At 49.3% G+C, this 21,491-nt stretch overlaps 3 protein-coding genes and 1 long non-coding RNA gene across 6 annotated transcripts; 2 read left to right on the top strand and 2 right to left on the bottom strand.

Annotated features, from left to right (window-relative positions):
• Nucleotides 1–11: 11 nt before the first annotated feature.
• mTor (serine/threonine-protein kinase Tor) lies at nucleotides 12–8,309 on the top strand. Of its 2 annotated transcripts, XM_001355867.4 has the most exons (5): nucleotides 12–583; nucleotides 645–862; nucleotides 925–1,491; nucleotides 1,552–2,291; nucleotides 2,355–8,309. In XM_001355867.4, exons 1-5 carry the CDS (start codon nucleotides 358–360, stop codon nucleotides 8,047–8,049), a joined length of 7,446 nt encoding a protein of 2,481 aa, XP_001355903.2. In that variant the 5' UTR covers nucleotides 12–357; the 3' UTR covers nucleotides 8,050–8,309. The 2 variants fall into 2 exon arrangements, with proteins under 2 accessions (XP_001355903.2, XP_015036537.2); XM_015181051.2 differs by having other exon boundaries at nucleotides 925–2,291.
• On the bottom strand, nucleotides 8,236–14,145 carry Ube4B (Ubiquitination factor E4B). Its single transcript, XM_001355868.4, has 9 exons — nucleotides 13,705–14,145; nucleotides 12,597–12,881; nucleotides 11,103–12,527; nucleotides 10,469–11,040; nucleotides 10,012–10,408; nucleotides 9,839–9,951; nucleotides 9,296–9,620; nucleotides 8,894–9,236; nucleotides 8,236–8,831 (listed from the first exon to the last, which is right to left on the bottom strand). Exons 2-9 carry the CDS (start codon nucleotides 12,780–12,782, stop codon nucleotides 8,563–8,565), a joined length of 3,630 nt encoding a protein of 1,209 aa, XP_001355904.3. The 5' UTR covers nucleotides 12,783–12,881; nucleotides 13,705–14,145; the 3' UTR covers nucleotides 8,236–8,562.
• A 239-nt stretch (nucleotides 14,146–14,384) lies between these two features.
• LOC6902471 (uncharacterized) lies at nucleotides 14,385–16,041 on the top strand. Of its 2 annotated transcripts, none has more exons than XR_004469540.1 (5): nucleotides 14,385–14,568; nucleotides 14,780–14,964; nucleotides 15,038–15,111; nucleotides 15,172–15,581; nucleotides 15,638–16,041. It is a non-coding gene; the product is annotated as an uncharacterized lncRNA (long non-coding RNA). The 2 variants fall into 2 exon arrangements; XR_004469539.1 differs by lacking the exon at nucleotides 14,385–14,568 and adding an exon at nucleotides 14,608–14,639.
• A 3,412-nt stretch (nucleotides 16,042–19,453) lies between these two features.
• Nucleotides 19,454–21,049, bottom strand: LOC4816566 (uncharacterized). Its single transcript, XM_001355869.4, has 3 exons — nucleotides 19,918–21,049; nucleotides 19,725–19,853; nucleotides 19,454–19,657 (listed from the first exon to the last, which is right to left on the bottom strand). Exons 1-3 carry the CDS (start codon nucleotides 20,878–20,880, stop codon nucleotides 19,604–19,606), a joined length of 1,146 nt encoding a protein of 381 aa, XP_001355905.2. The 5' UTR covers nucleotides 20,881–21,049; the 3' UTR covers nucleotides 19,454–19,603.
• Between the last annotated feature and the right edge of the window lie 442 nt (nucleotides 21,050–21,491).

The raw sequence follows: 21,491 nt of genomic DNA, 5'->3' as shown, positions 1-21,491 counted from the left end.
TACATAAATTACATCTGCATCCATTTAAGGTGTTTTCGCGCTAGCCACGGACGGTCACACTATCCGCGTATTTCTCGGCTGCGGCTGCAATTTGCCATACAAAATATCAATAAATTCGTAATTAGCAAAGTGGGACGACAGTTTTTCGTGTTGCGGTGGACCAACACGTGTGTAATCATGTGAAAGGACCACAAACAGCTAGTGCAAAAGTCCTTGACGTGCCCCTGGGGGCAAACAAAAATATAACCTCAAAGTCGCGACACTTCGGGAGACAGCAGATGCACCTGCTCTGCTTCTCCTTTTTCCTTCCAAACCAATACCAAAGTGTGTTAGCTACCTAAACAGCACCGTGCCACAATGTCGACCTCTTCGGTGGTGCAGAATTTCGTGAACGGTCTAAAGTCCCGCAATCGCAATGTCCAGAACAAAGCCGCCCAAGACCTCTTCCTGTATGTCAAAACGGAGCTGCGAGAAATGTCCCAGGAGGAGCTGGCGCAGTTCTTTGATGAGTTTGATCATCATATATTCAACATGGTGAATGCGGCGGACATCAATGAGAAGAAAGGCGGGGCATTAGCCATGAGTAAGTGGACGAAAACATCATCTAAAAACCTCTCCTACTCTTACATTCCCCCTCTTTCTAGAGTGCCTTATCACCAGCGATGGTCTGACCACTAGAAAAGGCATCTCCCCGTATCTTAATCGCCTACGCGATCTGTTGCTTATCAACGACGTGTCCGTCATGGAAATTGCTGCCCGTTCCCTGGTCAAATTGGCCAATATGCCTGGCTCCAAGGGCGCCGACTCCTTCGATTTTGACATCAAAAAGGCCTTTGAGATGCTCAGCGGCGACAGACAAGAGGTGCGTACAATGCTTACCATTATTGTATATATATATTAAACCCTATGATTCTTTTATTTTAGTATCGTCGCCATGCTGCGGTCTTTATCCTACGGGAGTTGGCTATAGCATTGCCCACGTATTTCTACCAGCAAATCCTCACCTTCTTCGAGCACATTTTCAATGCAATTTTCGATCCCAAGCCTGCCATACGCGAGTCCGCTGGCGAGGCCTTGAGGGCCGCCCTCATTGTGACCGCACAGCGGGAGAATACCAAGCAATCGAGTGAGCCGCAATGGTATAAGATCTGCTACGATGAGGCCAGTGCCAGTTTCAACCAGGATGTGGCCACGGGCAAGGAGCAGAAGGGCATGACTCGCGACGATCGCATACATGGCGGCCTTATAGTGTTCAATGAGCTCTTTCGCTGCGCCAATGCCAGCTGGGAGCGACGCTATACGGCGTTGAAAACGCTCTTCCCCAAGGCGCATCATAACAAATTTCTGGAGGCCAGCAGCCACTCGAGCATGAGTTCACAGCTGAACACGTTTGTGCCGCGCCTGAAGGTGCCATTCATTGACAAATTGGGCAGCACACAGATGCACATGGAGGCCGAGCATCATCACAATGGAATGGCAAAGTTTGCCAGCGTAAGCAGCCAGAAAAAATCACAAACAATAAGCTATTTTACGACTATATTCCTTTTACAGCATAACGTTTTGGAATCGGCCTATGCTCATGAGATACTGCAGGCGCACTATACCACCATCTGCGACAATGTGCTGGAGCAACGCTTCTCCAAATCCCCCTATGTGCAGCAGGCCCTGCTTCAAATACTGCCCCGTTTGGCGGCGTTTAATCGAGAGGTTTTCGTGGAGAAATACCTGCAGATCTGCGTACCACATTTGATGCAAATACTGCGTGGCAAAGAGAAGGATCGCACTGTGGCCTATATCACCATTGGCTACCTGGCCGTGGCCGTGGAGAGTGCCATTGAAAAGTATCTGGAGACCATCATGTCCTGCGTAAAGATGGCTCTACCCGCCAAGGATTTGGCCAGCAGCAAGCGCAAGGCCCCCGTCGATCCGGCAGTGTTTGCCTGCATCACGTTGCTGGCGCATGCCGTTCGTTCGGAAATTGTCAAGGATGTGCGGGACATACTAGAGCAAATGTTCTCCACGGGCCTGTCGCCTGCGCTGACCGTCTGCCTACGTGAGCTGTCTGAGAATGTGCCGCAGCTCAAGTCGGGCATCACCGATGGTCTGATTGGGGTGCTCTCGCAGGTTCTAATGAACAAGCCGGCGGCCATTCCATACGCCGCCCTGCCACCCATTGCCATTGATGGCTCTCTGATAATGCAGATGGCTGATGGCGGCACCACAGTGCTGGCCCTCAAGACATTGGGAACGTTTAACTTTGAAGAGCAGAATATGTTGGACTTTGTGCAGCGGTAAGTCCTTAAAAAATAATCATTAAATTACATGAATGGACCCCTTCCCTTCCCTACCCAAAGCTGCGCTGACTACTTCATCGTTCACGAACAGCAGGAGATACGCCTGGAGGCAGTGCAGACGTGCACGCGTCTGCTAAAGCTGGCCGTTCAGTCCGCGGAGAGCATGGAGAACTCCAAAACCCTGAGCGACACCGTTTCCCATGTGATTGAGCGCCTGCTGATGGTGGCCATCACGGACATGGACTGTAATGTGAGGATACGGATTCTACGCTCTCTGGACGAGACCTTCGATGCCAAGCTAGCGCAGCCCGAGTCCCTCAATTCGCTGTTTATCACGCTGCACGATGAGATCTTTGAGATCCGAGAACTGGCAATGGTAACCATTGGACGACTGTCCTCTATGAATCCCGCCTATGTGATGCCCAAGCTGAGGACCACCATGATCGAGCTGCTGACGGATCTAAAATATTCGGGGATGAACCGCAACAAGGAGCAGAGCGCGAGGATGTTGGACCATCTGGTGATAAGTACGCCCCGTTTGATATCCTCGTACATGAATCCGATACTGAAGGCTCTGGTGCCGAAGCTACACGAGCCGGAATCGAATCCTGGCGTCATACTAAATGTACTTCGCACCATTGGGGATCTGGCGGAGGTTAACGGTGGCTCCAATGAAATGGAACTGTGGGCCGATGACCTGCTCTCCATTCTGCTGGAAATGCTGGGGGATGCCGGCTCTCCCGATAAGCGGGGCGTGGCCCTGTGGACGCTGGGACAGCTGATCAGTGCCACGGGACGAGTGGTCAGTCCCTACCACAAGTATCCGGTGCTCATCGACATCCTCATAAACTTCCTGAAGACGGAGCAGCGGCGCTCCATACGCCGCGAGACGATCCGCGTGCTGGGCCTCCTGGGGGCCATGGATCCGTACAAGCACAAGATGAATAAGGGTCTAATTGACAGCCAAAAGGACAACGTACTGATCGCCTACTCCGATGGGAAGGTGGACGAGAGCCAGGACATATCCACAGCCGAGTTACTCGTGAATATGGGCAATGCCCTGGACGAATACTATCCCGCGGTGGCCATAGCCGCCCTGATGCGGATACTGCGTGATCCCACCCTGAGTACCCGCCACACGAGCGTCGTGCAGGCCGTGACGTTTATCTTCCAGAGCCTCGGGATCAAATGTGTCCCGTATTTGGCTCAAGTGCTGCCCAATCTGCTGGACAATGTACGAACGGCGGACAACAATCTGCGAGAGTTTCTGTTCCAGCAGCTGGCCATTTTGGTGGCCTTCGTGAAGCTGCACATCATCAGCTACATGAGCGACATCTTTAAGCTGATCAAAGAGTTCTGGACCATCAATACGCCCCTGCAGTCCACGCTGATCAATCTTATAGAACAGATTGCCGTGGCCTTGGGCTGCGAGTTTCGGGACTATCTGGCAGAGCTCATACCACAGATACTGCGAGTGCTGCAGCATGACAACTCCAAGGATCGAATGGTCACCAGGAGATTGCTGCAGGCTTTGCAGAAGTTTGGCAGCACTTTGGGCTACTATCTGCCGCTGATTGTCCCGCCCATAGTGAAGCTCTTCGATTCGCCGTATGTGCCACAGCAAGTGTCTCTGGTGGCCCTTGAGACGATCAATAATCTGGCCTGCCAGCTCGACTTTACGGACTTCTCCTCCAGGATCATACACCCTTTGGTGCGAGTGTTGGACACAGAGCCAGAGCTGCGCGACCAGGCCATGACCACACTCCGGTCTCTGGTCAAGCAGCTGGGCAAAAAGTATCTCGTGTTCGTGCCCATGGTGCAGCGCATCCTCACGAAGCATCGCATTGGGGATAGCGAGTACGACAAGCTGTTGATTCGCCTGCAGAACAACAGCACTCTAGCGGATGCCTGCGGCTCAGGGGAGTTCGGTTTGCGGCAGGCCAAGATCAAGTACAACGAGCCCTTTGTCACGGACAGGAACAGCAATAATCGGAATCTGCAGGTCTCGACGAATGTCCTACGCACTGCCTGGCAGGTCACACGTCGTGTTTCGAAGGATGATTGGGTCGAGTGGCTGAAACGACTGTCCATTGGCCTGCTCAAGGAATCCCCCTCTCATGCGCTGCGTGCCTGCTGCTCTCTGGCCCAGGAGTACGATACGCTGCTGAGGGACTTGTTCAATGCCGCCTTCATCTCCTGCTGGACGGAACTGTCGCCGGAGCACAAGCACGAGCTGACGCAGTCGTTGATCCAGGCCCTGCAGGTCACCGATATGCCAGAGATCACCCAAACAATCCTTAATCTGGCCGAGTTTATGGAGCACTGCGACCGGGATCCCATACCCATTGAGACGAATCTTTTGGGCACCCGAGCCATGGCCTGTCGCGCCTATGCCAAAGCCCTGCGCTACAAGGAGGAGGAGTTCCTGCTAAAAGAAGAGGCGTCGGTCTTTGAGTCGCTGATCCTCATCAACAACAAGCTGCAGCAAAGAGAGGCGGCCGAGGGTCTTCTGACCACATACCGGAATGCGGCCAACGAGCTGAATGTCCAGGGACGCTGGTACGAGAAGCTCCACAACTGGGATCAGGCCTTGGAGCACTACGAACGCAATTTACAGACGGATTCATCGGACCTGGAAGCGCGTCTGGGGCACATGCGCTGCCTGGAGGCCCTCGGCGACTGGTCGGAGCTGAGTCAGGTGACCAAACGCGAGTGGGAGGGCTTCGGCACAGAGGCCAGGGCACGGGCCAGCCCTCTGGCTGCAGTGGCCGCATGGGGTCTACAGGACTGGGAGGCCATGCGGGAGTATGTGCGCTGTATACCCGAGGATACGCAGGATGGGAGCTACTATCGGGCTGTCCTGGCCGTACACCACGATGACTTTGAGACGGCTCAAAGGTTGATTGACGAGACCAGGGATCTGCTGGACACAGAACTGACCTCCATGGCGGGAGAATCCTACGAGCGAGCTTACGGTGCCATGGTCTGCGTGCAAATGCTGGCGGAACTCGAAGAAGTCATCCAGTACAAGCTGATCCCCGAGCGAAGGGAACCCCTGAAGACCATGTGGTGGAAGCGACTGCAGGGAGGACAGCGGCTGGTGGAGGATTGGCGCCGCATCATTCAGGTGCATTCGCTGGTGGTGAAGCCCCACGACGACATCCACACGTGGCTGAAGTACGCCAGTCTCTGCCGGAAGAGCGGTTCCCTGCATCTCTCCCACAAGACGCTGGTGATGCTGCTAGGCACGGATCCCAAGCTAAATCCGGACGAAAAGCTGCCCTGCAACCAGCCGCAGGTCACCTTTGCATATACCAAATACATGGCCGCATCGAATCAACTGCAGGAGGCATACGACCAGCTTCGGTGTTTTGTCGATAAGTACAGCACGGAGCTGAGCTGCCTGCCGCCGGAGGCTGTGAAGCCCCAGGATCAGCGATTGATGGCCAGGTGCTACTTGCGGCTGGCCACCTGGCAGAACAAACTCCAGGAGCGTCTATGTCCGGGGGCCATTCAGGGTGATCTGGAGTGCTTTGAGAAGGCCACCAGCTACGACCCGAACTGGTACAAGGCCTGGCACCGGTGGGCCTACATGAACTTCAAGGTGGTGCAGGCCCAGAAGACGGCGCTGGACAAGCAGCAAGCATCGCTGCCGCCGGGACTGAACATCGGCATTGGCCTGAGCATGGACAGCGACATGTTGATCATCCAGCAGTATGCAGTGCCCGCGGTGCAGGGCTTCTTCCGTTCGATCAGCCTGATCAAGGGGAACTCCCTACAGGACACGCTGCGACTGCTGACACTCTGGTTTGACTATGGCAACCATGCGGAGGTGTACGACGCCCTGATGTCGGGCATGAAGCTGATCGAGATCAACACCTGGCTGCAGGTGATACCCCAACTGATTGCACGCATCGATACGCATCGGCAGTTGGTAGGCCAATTGATCCACCAGCTGCTCATGGACATTGGCAAGAATCATCCGCAGGCCCTGGTCTATCCGCTGACGGTAGCCTCCAAATCCGCTTCGCTGGCACGCAGGAATGCCGCCTTCAAGATCTTGGACTCAATGCGGAAACACTCACCCACGCTCGTGGAGCAGGCGGTGATGTGCAGCGAGGAGCTCATCCGCGTGGCCATCCTCTGGCACGAGCAGTGGCACGAGGGTCTGGAAGAGGCCTCCCGCCTGTACTTCGGGGATCGCAATGTAAAAGGGATGTTTGAGATCCTAGAGCCGCTGCACGCCATGCTGGAGCGTGGCCCGCAGACACTCAAGGAGACCTCCTTCTCGCAGGCCTACGGCCGGGAACTGACGGAAGCGTATGAGTGGTCGCAGCGCTACAAGACCTCGGCGGTGGTGATGGACTTGGACCGTGCCTGGGATATTTATTATCATGTGTTCCAGAAGATCTCACGCCAACTGCCGCAGTTGACGTCGCTGGAGCTTCCGTATGTCTCGCCCAAGCTGATGACCTGCAAGGACCTAGAACTGGCCGTCCCTGGATCCTACAACCCTGGCCAGGAGTTGATACGTATCAGCCACATCAAGACGAACCTGCAGGTGATCACGTCCAAGCAGCGACCGCGCAAGCTCTGCATTCGCGGATCCAACGGCAAGGACTACATGTACCTGCTGAAGGGCCACGAGGATCTGCGGCAGGATGAGCGTGTAATGCAGCTATTCTCGCTGGTCAACACCCTCTTGCTGGACGACCCGGACACGTTCCGTAGGAATTTGGCCATTCAGCGATACGCTGTGATCCCGCTGAGCACCAATTCGGGTCTGATCGGCTGGGTGCCGCACTGTGATACGCTCCACACGCTGATACGCGACTATCGGGACAAGAAGAAGGTGCCGCTCAACCAGGAGCACCGCACCATGCTGAACTTTGCCCCGGACTACGACCACTTGACGCTCATGCAGAAGGTGGAGGTGTTTGAGTACGCTTTAGGGCAGACGCAGGGCGACGATCTGGCAAAGCTGCTGTGGCTCAAGTCCCCCTCCTCGGAGCTGTGGTTCGAGCGGCGCAACAACTATACCCGATCCCTGGCCGTCATGTCGATGGTGGGTTATATCCTTGGCCTGGGCGATCGCCATCCCTCCAACCTCATGCTGGATCGCATGAGCGGCAAGATTCTGCACATTGACTTTGGTGATTGCTTCGAGGTGGCCATGACGCGGGAGAAGTTCCCCGAGAAGATACCCTTCCGACTCACGCGGATGTTGATCAAGGCCATGGAGGTGACGGGCATCGAGGGAACGTACCGACGCACCTGCGAGAGCGTGATGCTGGTGCTGCGACGCAACAAGGACTCGCTGATGGCCGTGCTGGAGGCGTTTGTGTACGATCCGCTGCTCAATTGGCGACTCCTCGATGTCGACAAGAAGGGTAACGATGCGGCGGGTGCCAATGGCGGCGGTGCCGCCGGTCGTGGCGGCTCTGGCATGCAGGTGGGCAATAGCGGCGATAGTTTAAGCAACTCTGTGGAGGATTCCCTGCCCATGGCCAAGTCGAAGACGTACGAGGCGCAGCTGCTGCTGCAGCAAGCCGGTGGCTTGCACAACAACGTGGCCGACGAGACGAACAGCAAGGCTAGTCAGGTAATCAAGCGGGTCAAGTGCAAGCTAACGGGCACAGATTTCCAAACGCAGAAGAGCGTCAACGAGCAGCAGCAGGTGGAGCTGCTCATCCAGCAGGCGACCAACAACGAGAACCTCTGCCAGTGCTACATTGGCTGGTGTCCGTTCTGGTAATCCCAATCCCAATATCCGACTGAGCGAGATTCTACTACAACTACTCTACTACTACTTCTACTTATTAACTAAAAATCTTCTTCAGTTCACCGACGACTCACATCCATTTGGGGATCGCATGGATTTTTGTGGGTGTAGATAGCTGCTAAGTACGTATATAAATATTTGTATAATTTATGTTAGAGATACGCTTCATTATCTTTTTATTTGTGAATTCAATTGCAAATAAATTCCAATTTTGTAAAAATCATCACAAACAACAAAAAATTGTGTAAACCCGCGAAACGACTTGAAAAAATTACAGTCGATGTTTTCACATCACCAATGTTTTGCGAAATATTGTTCTGAACTTTTCAAAAGCTAATTGTGAATCTTCTGTGAACCTCAAATCGTAAATCTCCAGCAAAATAATTAATTATATTATGTGTACAATTATAGAAGGTAGGCAATATAGACACTAAAACTGCACATTAATCTAAGTCCTAGGGATAGTGTGTTTGGGGGCGGGGCAGCTTATCTATTGTTCCTCTTGCCCCGCTGCTCCTTGCGCCAGGCCTCGATGCGGTGCTTCAGCTCTAAGTTGGCCACCAGCATATCCTCGGTGAGCGGCTGTCGATTGAACGGATCCGTGCAGCTATTTAATAGATGGCGTGTGATGATGGCCCGGTCCATGACAGTGCCCGACGGCAGCACCACGGGATCCGACATCAAGGTATCCATCAGCGGATCCTTGAACTCGTCGGGGGCATCAGCACATTCATCTTCAGTCTGTTGGTTGGTTACTGCAAATACAAAAGGTAATTACCTTATTTGTTTCAAAAATAAATTAATCTTTCAAGCCTACCGTAGATTTCGTGGGCTCGCTGTGTGAGCGCCTTGAAGCGCTCCACCTCAACGGCTGAGCGTAGCGCCAGGCGCTTGATTCGTGACGCCGCCTCATTGCATATGTGCACATCGAAGGAGCGCTCGTCGGCGGCCAGTGCCTCGGCGAATCTATCACAGTCCAGATGGAGATATATGTCGAAGATTTGGGCCAGCAAACTACGCGGCTCCCAGCCGTACTTTGCCGGATTCTTTACCTTCAGATCGTTGCATTTGGGACCCGCTAACTGTTTTAGATTAAAATTCAACATTGAGCTGAGACGATCCACGAGTTCGGCGCGCATGAAAGGCTCCTTGATGTCGCTCTGAAATGAACAAAGTCATTTATTAGGGGGCGGATCTCCACTCCTTGCACTCCACTCACTGTCAGATAGTGAAACAGATCGACTGTCTCGCGTGCGAGTGTTAAATAGGAGCGACATTGCCGCTCATCGGTGGCCAGCTGGGTGAGGCGACTCTGTTGCTGATCGGCGGTCATTTTGGTGAGGCTCTGCTTGTCCGACAACAGCTGCTGAGTCTGGTGGATGCGCTTCAGATTCTCGAGACACTCGTCCAGCAGGAACGTTGTGTCGTTCATTAGCATATTGACGAATTTAACGAACTGATTGCCCACCCGCGATTCGCAGATGACGGCCTGGCGGTGTATGGGATTCTCCCACATTGATTTGAACAGATGGCTAATATGATATCTGCAAAATAAACACACAATGAAGAGTGTAAACGAAACAGTCATGACAGTGCATCTACAGAATGAGAATTCGGCTAATTGAATGCTCAAATTCGTTGCATTTCCGTTTTGGCATTTTGCCTCTTTTCGATCGCTTTTTGCCGGCGGAGTCTTATCGCTTATCAGACGTACACACACATACCATATCGCTTAGGCGGACTACAAATCAAAGGAACTTACCTTATGGTAAACTTATCGTAAAACTCAGTGCTTTGACCCGTTGTCTCCACATCCACATAGAATCTCATTAGAGCGCTGACCAGGGCGTTCTGTGCCAGCTCATGGTTCCACATCTGCAACAAGACATTCAATTGATCAGGATTGTCCATCAGGATTCAAGCAGTCTATCTTACCGCTGTATTGACAGAGTTAGCTGGCTTCAAAGAAAACACAAACATCACCTCGACCAGCTTGGCAGTCACGTACGGATTCTTAATGAGATGCGAGGCACAAACGCAGGTCAGCAGCCATGTGATGATCGAATGATCGATGCTCTGGCGTATGTCCACATTGGCATGCTGCATGGTAAACAAAATGAACTCGGCAATGTCATCGATGTACCACTCGGGCAGTGCGGAAAATGCGTCGGTTGCCTTTAGCGTTTGCACTGGCAGCTTGGAGATGAACGGGCCCCCAATGGCGCGACCCTCGAACTGGTAGAGCATAAACTCGCACACCGTCGAATAGAATTCCGTGCAGCGCTGAAGCAGGGCTGGATCTAGTAGCGTAATTTCGCTGCAGTTCTTCGAGCTGCAAAGGATACCAAATTGAATAATGAACGCTGGACAGAAGATGGGATGGGATGCCTACCGATTTAGCTTGCGTAGCTGCTTCTCCCATCGCTCCTTGAACTGATTGTTGCGCGTGGCATACCGAGAGTTCACCCAATGCTGCTTGGTGCGGTCCAGCTCGTCGATCAGCTTCTGCAGCTCCTTGATGGCTCGCATCTTCTGGCGGTAGCGCTGGATGGCGGGCATATAGCCCAAATGGTGGGCCTGGAGAGTTAGAAACCAGCACTGCGTCTGGAAATTTACCTCCTTGACGGGCTCGCTGAATTCGCGGCCGAGGAAACTCTTGTACTCCTCCTCGTTGTAGCGTATCTTTGTGTCCTGTTCGATGCTAACCTGCGAGTTCCTCATGTAGTGATAGTTGGGCTCAACCCGCTCCAGTTTGATCTTCACAGAAAGATGCTGCAGGACGCTCATCAAATTAATGACAAAACCATCTCTGGCGAGGAGCTTCTCATCGCTGGCAAACTGCACACGACGATCGTTACGCCGCAGGATGTTGCCAATGTACTCGAGAGTCTTTGGACGGCTGCTGGCGTTCACGCACAGCGAATGGAAGATGCCATGCAAGTGGGTGCGCATCTCATGAAGGCCCTGAAATATCACGAAACGAATAAGCAAAGAAAAGAGAGTGTCTATGCGAGTGTGGCACATACCCAACGAAGTCGCGAGGCCAGCGCATCCTCCACCTTGTTCTTGGTGGTTTCCGCAAACTTGACATTCTCTTCGGCAAACAGCGAGACGGACAGAAAGGGCCCCAGGAAACTGCATTTGACAATCTCCCGGCCCGAGATCTTTGTGCAAATCGGTGGAATAAAGTTGGGCTGACGGGCCACGAGATCGGCCAGAGGTCGTACTGCCCCCACTTTGATGACCACCAGCTTGGCCAGCCATTCGATTTGCAATAGATTGATTTTGGCTGTGCAAATGTTGCGCTGCATGCCAGTGAAGAGGCCACGCAGCACCTGGCCAAAGATGGTGTCAAACGCCTCCAGATCCTCGTGTGTGTGGGCCACAATGTCGACCAGGAAGGACTCGCTCACCTTCTCCATATACATGAGCTCTAGAAGCGCCGACTGATCCAATCGCCAGTTGAGATTCTGATGGATGCGATCCGTCAGCACCAGCACCGTCATGCGCATTATGTTCTCAAAGGCCAAGTGGAGGGCCGGCTGGCTGGCCGCCGTCTTAATGGCACACTCTGACTGATAGTTCTCATAGCACTTCATCAAATAGAGGATCACACTGTGCTTGGTGGTGGTCGCAATGTTCAGCACCGAAGGGGCCAGACAGGAGCTGGCGTCGCTGCTGGCCGTGGCCTCGCTTTGGCTGGAGGTGGCCGCCTCCTCAATGGTCGATGTCGAGGCCACCGCATTGGCCATGATCTCTTGGACCTCTGTATCGTCCGATTTGATCTTTTTGGGCGTTGAGAATTCCATATCATCCACAAGGCAGGCACTGCCCTCGCCCAGCTCATCGTTGTAGATCTTGAGGGCCGTCTCCATGAGGACATTCGAGACAATGAAATCAAAGTCGAACCGTTTGCTGGGATGCTGCTCCAGGAAGCTGGCCGTTTGGGCGCATATAATGGAGCCGCTGCCAAACTCATTCCATGTGCAATTTAACAAGCGAGACAGCAGCTGCTCGTTCTGCTCATCCACGCTCTTTGGCGAGGAGCCACCGTCTGATGATGATACCGGCTGCCTGTTGGACGATTCCCTTTCGGGATTCACTGTGGAGTGCTGCTTGGTGCTGCTTGGGGTATCGACTGTGCCCGATTGTGGTCTCACAGTGCGCTTAGTGGCCGCCTCGCTGGGCAAACTGAGAGCTGGCGCCATTTCTACATCTTGTATGGGCACTACGGACGTCATTTCCACATCCATGTCTGTCTTGCTGCTCAGATCCGGCCAGGTGGATGACTCACTGTCGCTGTGCGTGGCCTCGCGCACCAGGCGAGACTCGCCAGAGACGTTTGTCTGCTTCCGTGAGGCCTTCTCTGGGCTGGGAGCTGTGGTGGCAGCGGCCAAAGGAGTTTGTATGATACTTCTGGCGGCCAAAGTGCGTAGACGACGTTCGCGCATCTGTTGATGAGATGAGTCATGCTACCTGTTTAGAGTCTGTTTTTAGTAAAGGATTCAAACGGTACTTGCCTCCTCTGCTGATAGCGTTATAGGTATTGGGGGTGTTTGTGCCTGCTCTTCTGGCGGCTGATCTTCTGGATGCTGCTCTTGTTTGGGCAGCAAGGGCGGCTGTTCCTGCACCAGCGGCAGCGGCTGCGGTTCTTCATCGTCCTCCTCTTCCTCCATGGGCTTCTGGCGCGGTTCTTCTTCCGGCATCTCTCCTTCCTTCCAACACGATGCGCAGTTGTTGCTCGAGGAAATTTGTTTTTCCAATCTGTTTCTGTTTGTTTGTTGCGTAGTTTTTCCTCCGCCCTCCTGCCAAATGAGTTATCATGTGGGTTAATGAACCAAACAACACAAGAAAGCGGGACGAACAAAAAGAGAACAGCAGCTGGCGAGAGAGTGGGCGATGCGTTTCTTTCCTCCCTCTCTCTCTCTCTCTATGAAGGGGACAGTCGTTGCCTCGCCACGCGCATTTAACAAATAAATAAAGAGTCCAGAAGCAGCAGCAGCAGCAAGCAGGCAGCGGTCAACGTCAAGTTCAAGACGAGACAATGCCGCCGCCGCATACCGCAGATGGATTGGATTGTATAGATGGATTGGGATTGGGCCCAGCCATTGTTTCTTTGTCAGCTACTACGCACTTTGATGATGTGTGGGAGGATAGAAGGATGGATGCTCATGCGGATGGCAACGTGACATACAGAGGAATGTAGGGATAACCTGACCTGCCACAAACATATAGCCGTGGCAGTGACAGCCACTCAGGTGGGGAGTGCGCACAGATATGCGCTGAGCTGCTGTTGCTGTGGCAGCATCTATTTATAGACTGCAGCCAGGCAGGGGTCGGGGGGAGGTAGGGAGCGGAGAGGGGGCAGTGTGTGTGTGTGTGTGTGGATAGGGGATACAGCAAATTGCAGTAAACAATATCATAGCATATGCGAATCGGATGAATATACACCCTTATATAAGTGATAGTGCAAAGATAAGCATCGACTTCCAATGAACCAGCAAATAGGTCGGGGAGTATCCGAAAAGTTATCTGCGCATTTTCCTATAGAATAGGCATGTACATACGCACATCCCATTGGGGATAGATAGGGATAGGGGTGGAGATGGAGATGGTGGTGCCACTTACCTGTCTCGAAATCAGACTTTCACCTGCTGCTGCCTGGCTGCGTGCCTGCCACGAATTCGAATTCGAAACAAATTGTTTATATCTGAATCTGTTTAGATGTGCATTTTATTGCTGCTTTTCGGGTGCCCGGACTCTGCTGGGGCTGTGTCGCGCGCTGCTGCCTCTAATGCAGATTTTCGACAACGACGACAGACGACCAACAACGACAACGACGACGATGACGGGTGACCACGCAAAAAAAAATTTCTCTTTTGTTCTGATTTGAGGCAAGGTTATCGGAGTGTCTTGCGCCTGCTATCTATAATGCCTTTGCGTTGCAATTATCAGATCCAATACGTATTCGACGAACAAATGTGAAAATTTTATTTTCGTGATAAATAACAAGTTGAAAACAAATTGACCTATCGATAAAATATACCGTCCGACCCTCAAAAATATACCAAAATATACCGTCTCATTTGAAAAATATTCCTTAAATATACTGACGAATTCAAGTTATACTTTACCATGGTAAATGCATTACCATGGTTAATGCAGTTTAACCATGCCCACATAAATTTATCCGATTAGTGCATATATTTTCTAATTGACGGGTTATATTAAACACTTGCTTTTATTGGATTTCTATACAATCGCGAATTTATCGTTAAAATATTAGAGCTGTCAATCGATACTATCGATAGTATCGGGTAGTATAACTAAGATTAGAAAAGTGTTTTAAAGGCTATTTTTCAAGCAAAATTATATACAAAATATTCAAAAATTAAACATTTTATTTATTCTCTTTCTTTTCAAAACTCTAAGATGTGATTTTCGTCCCGAGCTGTGTGACCGCTCCCTCCGAAATATATACCGAAATATACCGTAAGTATATTGATAAAAAACGAACTTAGTCCACTTAAGCCCACTCTATTTAAACAGTTCAACGATTTAAGGTATATGGCGGAAAATATCAGTGATTGTAAATTCTTCTTGCAGATCCATGCACATTTTTCCTCTAGCCTTAAAATAAAAAGCGATATCTTTCACCTGAGCTGCACTACAATAATAATAATTCAATTTTCATTATTTTCAGTGGAATATATTATAATATTGCCGGATCGATACTACATCCACGATCGCGTGCATCGCGCCAGCAGCTGGTACTTTATTTAGTTACCTGCAAATTTTACAACGTACGACGTACATGCTTCTCAGGTGCGCACATTTCCGCGTCGTCTTTTTTCCTTCACCATGTTTTACCTCATCGGCTTTGACCGGGTAAGTTTTCTTAAATCATCTTTTCAATCGACTAATTTTTCTTAGTTCTTCTTTAATTTTTTATTCCCTCCAGCTCTATTGGCAGAGACCCTCTTTGGACACAATCTTAGCAGTGCCGCAGGGGATCGGGGGATCTGATCCCGCCAGGTAAATTTATTAAGTTATTATTTATTCATTTACTTTATTTAACTCTTTCTTTCATTTTAGCGGGTCACTACCTTCGGTAGCCAGGAATAACTAGTGCGTGCCCGCAGATAACGATATGCCCACCAATGTTTACCAGGGGTTTCACCTTTCTGGTCTTCCGATTCATATGAGAGAGTGGGCCTCGATACCATGCGCCCCTCGCATGGCCTTTGGCCTGGGTGACCTTTGGGTGCGGCCACTGCCATGGCCTTCTCTCCGCCTTTCCGCCGTAGCTCCACATCCTTTCGGGAGTTCCAAGGGATGTGCTCCTGGCTGGATTGTGGCAGCCATGAAGTCGCTGCTGTGTCGCTGAGTCGACAATGTGGCGTCCCGTCCACTGCCGCAGGCACCAGAGATCGACGGGAACCACGGAAAATAATGTCGCCAACATGCGTCGCCGATTCCAGCGCTGGGCTTCAGCTTCGATACGTGTAAGTGAATCAGGATATAATTGCTGATATATTATAAAATATATCTTCATTCACAGATGACTTATGTACCCTACGCTTTGGCTAAAACCGAGTCGTATCCGATTTCCCACCGCCAGACGGAGCCCTGTCCAGCATTACCGAGGCGTATTAGAGACGGACCGAGTCCCATCCCAGCCAGACAGAATCGTATCCAGCAGGATAGAATCGCATAGAAGTCATAGTCATCCTTTGAAATGGCCACCAAGGACTTTCACTATGGCAACTGAGGGAGCGGCTACGCGGGCTACTAGATTCTAGATAGATCTCATCATTGTTAGATTTAAGGATATGCGAGTCTATAGCAGATATACATATACATATGATGTATAGATATAGATATATATATAGATATAAATGTTGTCCACTTGTTTATTTATTTATACTAAGTTAAGTTATGGTTAATAAAATTTTTGAATAATCATCCTTGCTGTATCCTGTTTTGGAGAAATTATCCCGATTACAAAAAGGCGTGTGACGCTCAGATCGGTTCACAAGTATCGGAGAAAACTAAATTTTTTGATTGGGGAAAATGTCCTTGATCCTTGATAAGGACTCTATCAAATCAGGGACATTTTTCCGATCATAGGAAGCCGTCTCATGCTCCGATCGGGTCCCAAATAGCCGAGAAAACTTAATATGTATGATTGGGGTCGTTGGAGTCCTTGACGAAGGATCAAGGATATTTTTCTGATCTCGATGGGCCACGACACGCCCCGACCAGGCCACAAATAAGGGAGAAAACCAGATATATGTCTGCAGAAAATATCCTTAGTCCTTGGTCCTTGATAAGGACTCCGTCAAAACAGGGACATTTTTCCGAACACAGGAAGCCATCGCACGTCCTGATCGGGCCACAAAAAAGGGAGAAAACAAGATAAATATGTCTGGAGTAAATATCCTTGATCCTTGGTCCTTGATAAGGACTCCAACAAATCAGGGACATTTTTCCGATCACAGGAAGCCGTCGCATGTCCCGATCGGTCCTCAAATAACGGGAAAACCACACACAAAAAAACTCCCGTCAAACGGCCAAAATCTGGATGGGATACCAGGCGAACATAAATCAGCAGAAGGTAACTGAATTTTTTTGAAAAATTTATGGTCCCCCAAAAGTATGCACCACATTTTTTTGCACTTGCTACAGTTGCTTGCTGCTGATTTCTGTTCCCCTGGTATCCCATCCAGATTTTGGCCATTTGACGGGAGTTTTTTTGTTATGTACGGTGGCGCCCCTATCGGTGATTTCTTGAACTACATTTTCAAAAATAGCAAATACAAACCCGTTATGTTTTTTCCGTTATTTGAGGCCCGATCGGGACATGCGACGGCTTCCTGTGATCGGAAAAATGTCCCTGATTTGGTAGAGTCCTTATCAAGGATCAAGGACATTTTCCCCAATCAAAAAATTTAGTTTTCTCCGCTATTTGTGAACCGATCTGAGCGTCACACGCTTTTTTGTAATCGGGATAATTTCTCCAAAACAGGATACAGCAAGGATGATTATTCAAAAATTTTATTAACCATAACTTAACTTAGTATAAATAAATAAACAAGTGGACAACATTTATATCTATATCTATATATATATCTATATCTATACATCATATGTATATGTATATCTGCTATAGACTCGCATATCCTTAAGTCTAACAATGATGAGATCTATCTAGAATCTAGTAGCCCGCGTAGCCGCTCCCTTAGTTGCCATAGTGAAAGTCCTTGGTGGCCATTTCAAAGCATGACGATGACTTCTATGCGATTCTATCCTGCTGGATACGATTCTGTCTGGCTGGGATGGGACTCGGTCCGTCTCTAATACGCCTCGGTAATGCTGGACAGGGCTCCGTCTGGCGGTGGGAAATCGGATACGACTCAGTTTTAGCCAAAGCGTAGGGTACATAAGTCATCTGTGAATGAAGATATATTTTATAATATATCAGCAATTATATCCTGATTCACTTACACGTATCGAAGCTGAAGCCCAACGCTGGATTCGGCGACGCATGTTGGCGACATTATTTTCCGTGGTTCCCGTCGATCTCTGGTGCCTGCGGCAGTGGACGGGACGCCACATTGTCGACTCAGCGACACAGCAGCGACTTCATGGCTGCCACAATCCAGCCAGGAGCACATCCCTTGGAACTCCCGAAAGGATGTGGAGCTACGGCGGAAAGGCGGAGAGAAGGCCATGGCAGTGGCCGCACCCAAAGGTCACCCAGGCTAAAGGCCATGCGAGGGGCGCATGGTATCGAGGCCCACTCTCTCATATGAATCGGAAGACCAGAAAGGTGAAACCTCTGGTAAACATTGGTGGGCATATCGTTATCTGCGGGCACGCACTAGTTATTCCTGGCTACCGAAGGTAGTGACCCGCTAAAATGAAAGGAAGAGTTAAATAAAGTAAATGAATAAATAATAACTTAATAAATTTACCTGGCGGGATCAGATCCCCCGATCCCCTGCGGCACTGCTAAGATTGTGTCCAAAGAGGATTTTTGCCAATAGAGCTGGAGGGGACAACAAATAAAAGAAGAAGAACCAAGAAAAAATAGTCGATGGAAAAGATTAATTGGGGGAAAATAAGGAAAACTTACCCTACCAAAGGCGATGAGGTAAAACATGGGAACACCTGAGAAGCACGTACGTCGTACGTTGTAAAATGTGCAGGTAAATAAATAAAGTACCAGCTGCTGGCGCGATGCACGCGATCGTGGATATAGTATCGATCCGGCAACACCTAAAGGTTAAGGCGCCAAATGATTTAAAGTGGGAAAATCAGCAGAGCGGCGCGGGACCCGGAAAAGTGAAGGTTAAAGCCACGGGCCGCTTATCCGGGGAATTATATCATGAAACATGCTCTCAGAAGGAATAAACAATTCGTAATCAATCATCGCTTTTTAATTTACTTTTAACAGGGTTCCCAGTTATGCGGCTCTGTCGTTCAGCCACCGCGGTTTCATCCATAGCGTATAGCATTATATAAATAGATGTATGTATCACTTCCTGGACTGAATCCCAGGGTCCTCGTGTTTGGCGTTCGGTACTGTCGATACTATCGAATGGATAGAAGAACTGTTCGCCTAAGTTTAAAAGTGAATGAGTGACAAAGATATGAACGCAATCCAGTGGAATAAATGACGCAGGGAAGCACAATTTGATAAAGCGAAAATTAAAAAAACCTGAGTATTGAAGTACAAATTATAGCATATCGTCACACTCGACTAGCTAAATTTGCAAATTTGTGGAGAAAAGACAGTCAGGCCTCACGATGGAAAGCGTTTTTACTTCTAGGAAAGTAAGCTGAATGATATATAACTTTCAGCAAATTGCTATGAAATTTTGTAGAGGTTAAAAGCAGCCAGCCCTAATACCAGTTAGAATTAATATTTAAAAATTAAAAACCAACAATTTTATAGTCTCCAAGCAGCTAGCATTAATAGTTTTATTTTAGCCAGCTTAAATGCGCATTTTTGGTCTAGTCAAAATAATAAGAGCACTGGTGTTATTTATACATTTAAAAGGAATTGATCAGGATTTAGTCAAGGGTATGGTGGTTTTGATTGAATCCTTTCTATAGTAGGTAACCTACTAGTAGGTCAGAAAACTAAAATTTAATTGGATTGCTTTTATTATACAAGTTTTACGAGACGTAAGCGCGTACTAGTTATTTTGACCAGTACTGTACTACATCAGCATCAATAGCTGAGTCGATATAGCCATGTTCGTCTTGTTTGTCTCTTAGTTCTCAGAGATAATAAGAGCTAGAGGCCTGTATCCAGACTTATATGATATTACACTGAATCACTCACGCGTACCGCAGTAAAAAAAGAAACTACGACCACTAGATGATTTAATATAATGATCTAATTCCTTAGATGCATTATTGGTTTTTGTTCAACAAAGGAAAATCAGTAACTGCATATTACAAAAATTTTACATTTAAGTGGAACTTACTTCAGAACTTAAAACCTAAGCAGCCACTACTAGAAATCCGTATAACGCTGTCGCATGGTCTGTCGCTTGGCAACGTGATGCATCTGCAATACAATATGGTATGCATTAAAATTAATAATAACACTTATTAAAAATGAAGACGAGACCAACCAGACGCTGTTGACGCCTCTCGCGATTCTTCTCGTATTCCTTGAGGAGCGTGGGGCACATGCGTCGAATGAACTCTTCAGATTCCCAAAAGAGACCGCCCTGATTCTCATAGCGCAACAGATATTCCACCTGCAAATCAAGTGAAGATGTTAACCATATACAATAATGATGTGGAATAATCTTATTGACTTGCCTTTCCCGCCTTCGTTTCGCGTCCTAGCACACGCTCTATGCCGTTTTCTGGCTCAATTTTCCTATAGAAATCTACATCGTTGTCGTACGGCTCCTTCGGCACCACCGGCAGCATATCATCGACTGTATCGAAGCCATCGTTCAGCGTATCCCCGTTTTGTTCGGCCCGACGAACAAACGTGAGTGGATGCTCTTTTAGGTAGTCCTCCGCCTCGGCAATAGTCTTGGCCATATCGAACTCTTCTTCCGCCTCCTCATCACCATCTTCACACTCGTCGTCTTCATCGAGGTCCATGCCATCACAGTTTTCACTAGAGTCCGCGTCGGAGGACTGGGGTGAACGCTTTTTCTTTGCCCAAGTGCCGCCGTCATTCTCTTTGACATCGGGATGGAAGCGAACTTTTTTTACACGCCGCTCGGACAAATCATCAGCTGAATTGTGAGACTCTGTGTCGGCTCCGGTATCACCCAGGCTGCTACTACTGTCGCCAGCTGCAGCACTGGCGGCGTCGCTTGTTGCCGCATCGTTTGTGGCTGTGTCGATGGTGGCTGGGTCGCTTGTTGCCACTGGCTCGGCCAGTGTGGTCTCCTTGAGGTTCTGTGAGATTTGTTTGACTTTCGTCTCGAAGGCAGTGCACGATACTATTGAGGAGGGGGACGTGTTGCTGCTGCAGTTGCTGCTGGCCCCCGTCTGTGACGAGCTGTCGCCCTCACCCATACTGGGCACCGCATCAGTCTTTTGTTCAGCCTGCTGCTCTCGCTGCATCACTCCTGTTGGCGACGGCGACGTCGACCTGTCGCCCATATCCCGTGCAGCGGAATCCCGGCTGCAGTTGTCCGACTCCTCGCCAACTGTCGGCCCAGTCGCCATCGCATCGCTTGTCTCGACCATCACGCACTTAATTTGCATAGATTTGTCCAGCGAATCACTGCCAGCTGAATCATCGTTGGACTTGGTATCCATGTGTGTGGCAGGTGGGGATGTCTTCGAGTAGTTTCAATTATACCGGATAACGATTCGTGTGTGATGCTACAGTAGAATTAGGTGAAAATGCATCGCAATTCACAATTGTAATCTTTCATCAAAATATTGCTGGATCGTTCCGAACGGACAAAAAGAACTACTATTCACTGAAGTGAACGAACTGAGTAGTTCACCTTAGCCCACTTAAGCCACCTCCTATTTACACAGATGAACAGCTTGAGTAAAACTGCGGAAAATCATACTGTTAGTGAATTCACCTTATAGATCTTTCCTTCCTCTTTACTAACAATAATTATGACTGGGATATCTTTCACCCAGAACTGCGCCAAAATGAATCAAATTTCATAATATCCGCTGGTCTACAATGGGTTAATCGTTCGTTTTTGTTCATGATCGGATATTATATTTTCTCAATTTTGATATTCTGCCTAGTACTACTAGCTAGTTAGGGCCTTCAATGCTGAAAAAATAATTTTATCCAATACAATAATATATTTTCTACGCGATTTTAAGCAGTTATATTTAGTTTAATCTTTATAAAACATGGTTTAAGCAAAAAATGCCCACAAAATTGAATTTTATTTGCTACA

The sequence above is a fragment of the Drosophila pseudoobscura genome, chromosome 4, assembly GCF_009870125.1.
Source record: "Drosophila pseudoobscura strain MV-25-SWS-2005 chromosome 4, UCI_Dpse_MV25, whole genome shotgun sequence".
NCBI lineage: Eukaryota > Metazoa > Arthropoda > Insecta > Diptera > Drosophilidae > Drosophila > Drosophila pseudoobscura.
Note: the sequence above shows the minus strand (reverse complement) of the source record. Positions and strands in the feature narration are given on the sequence as shown.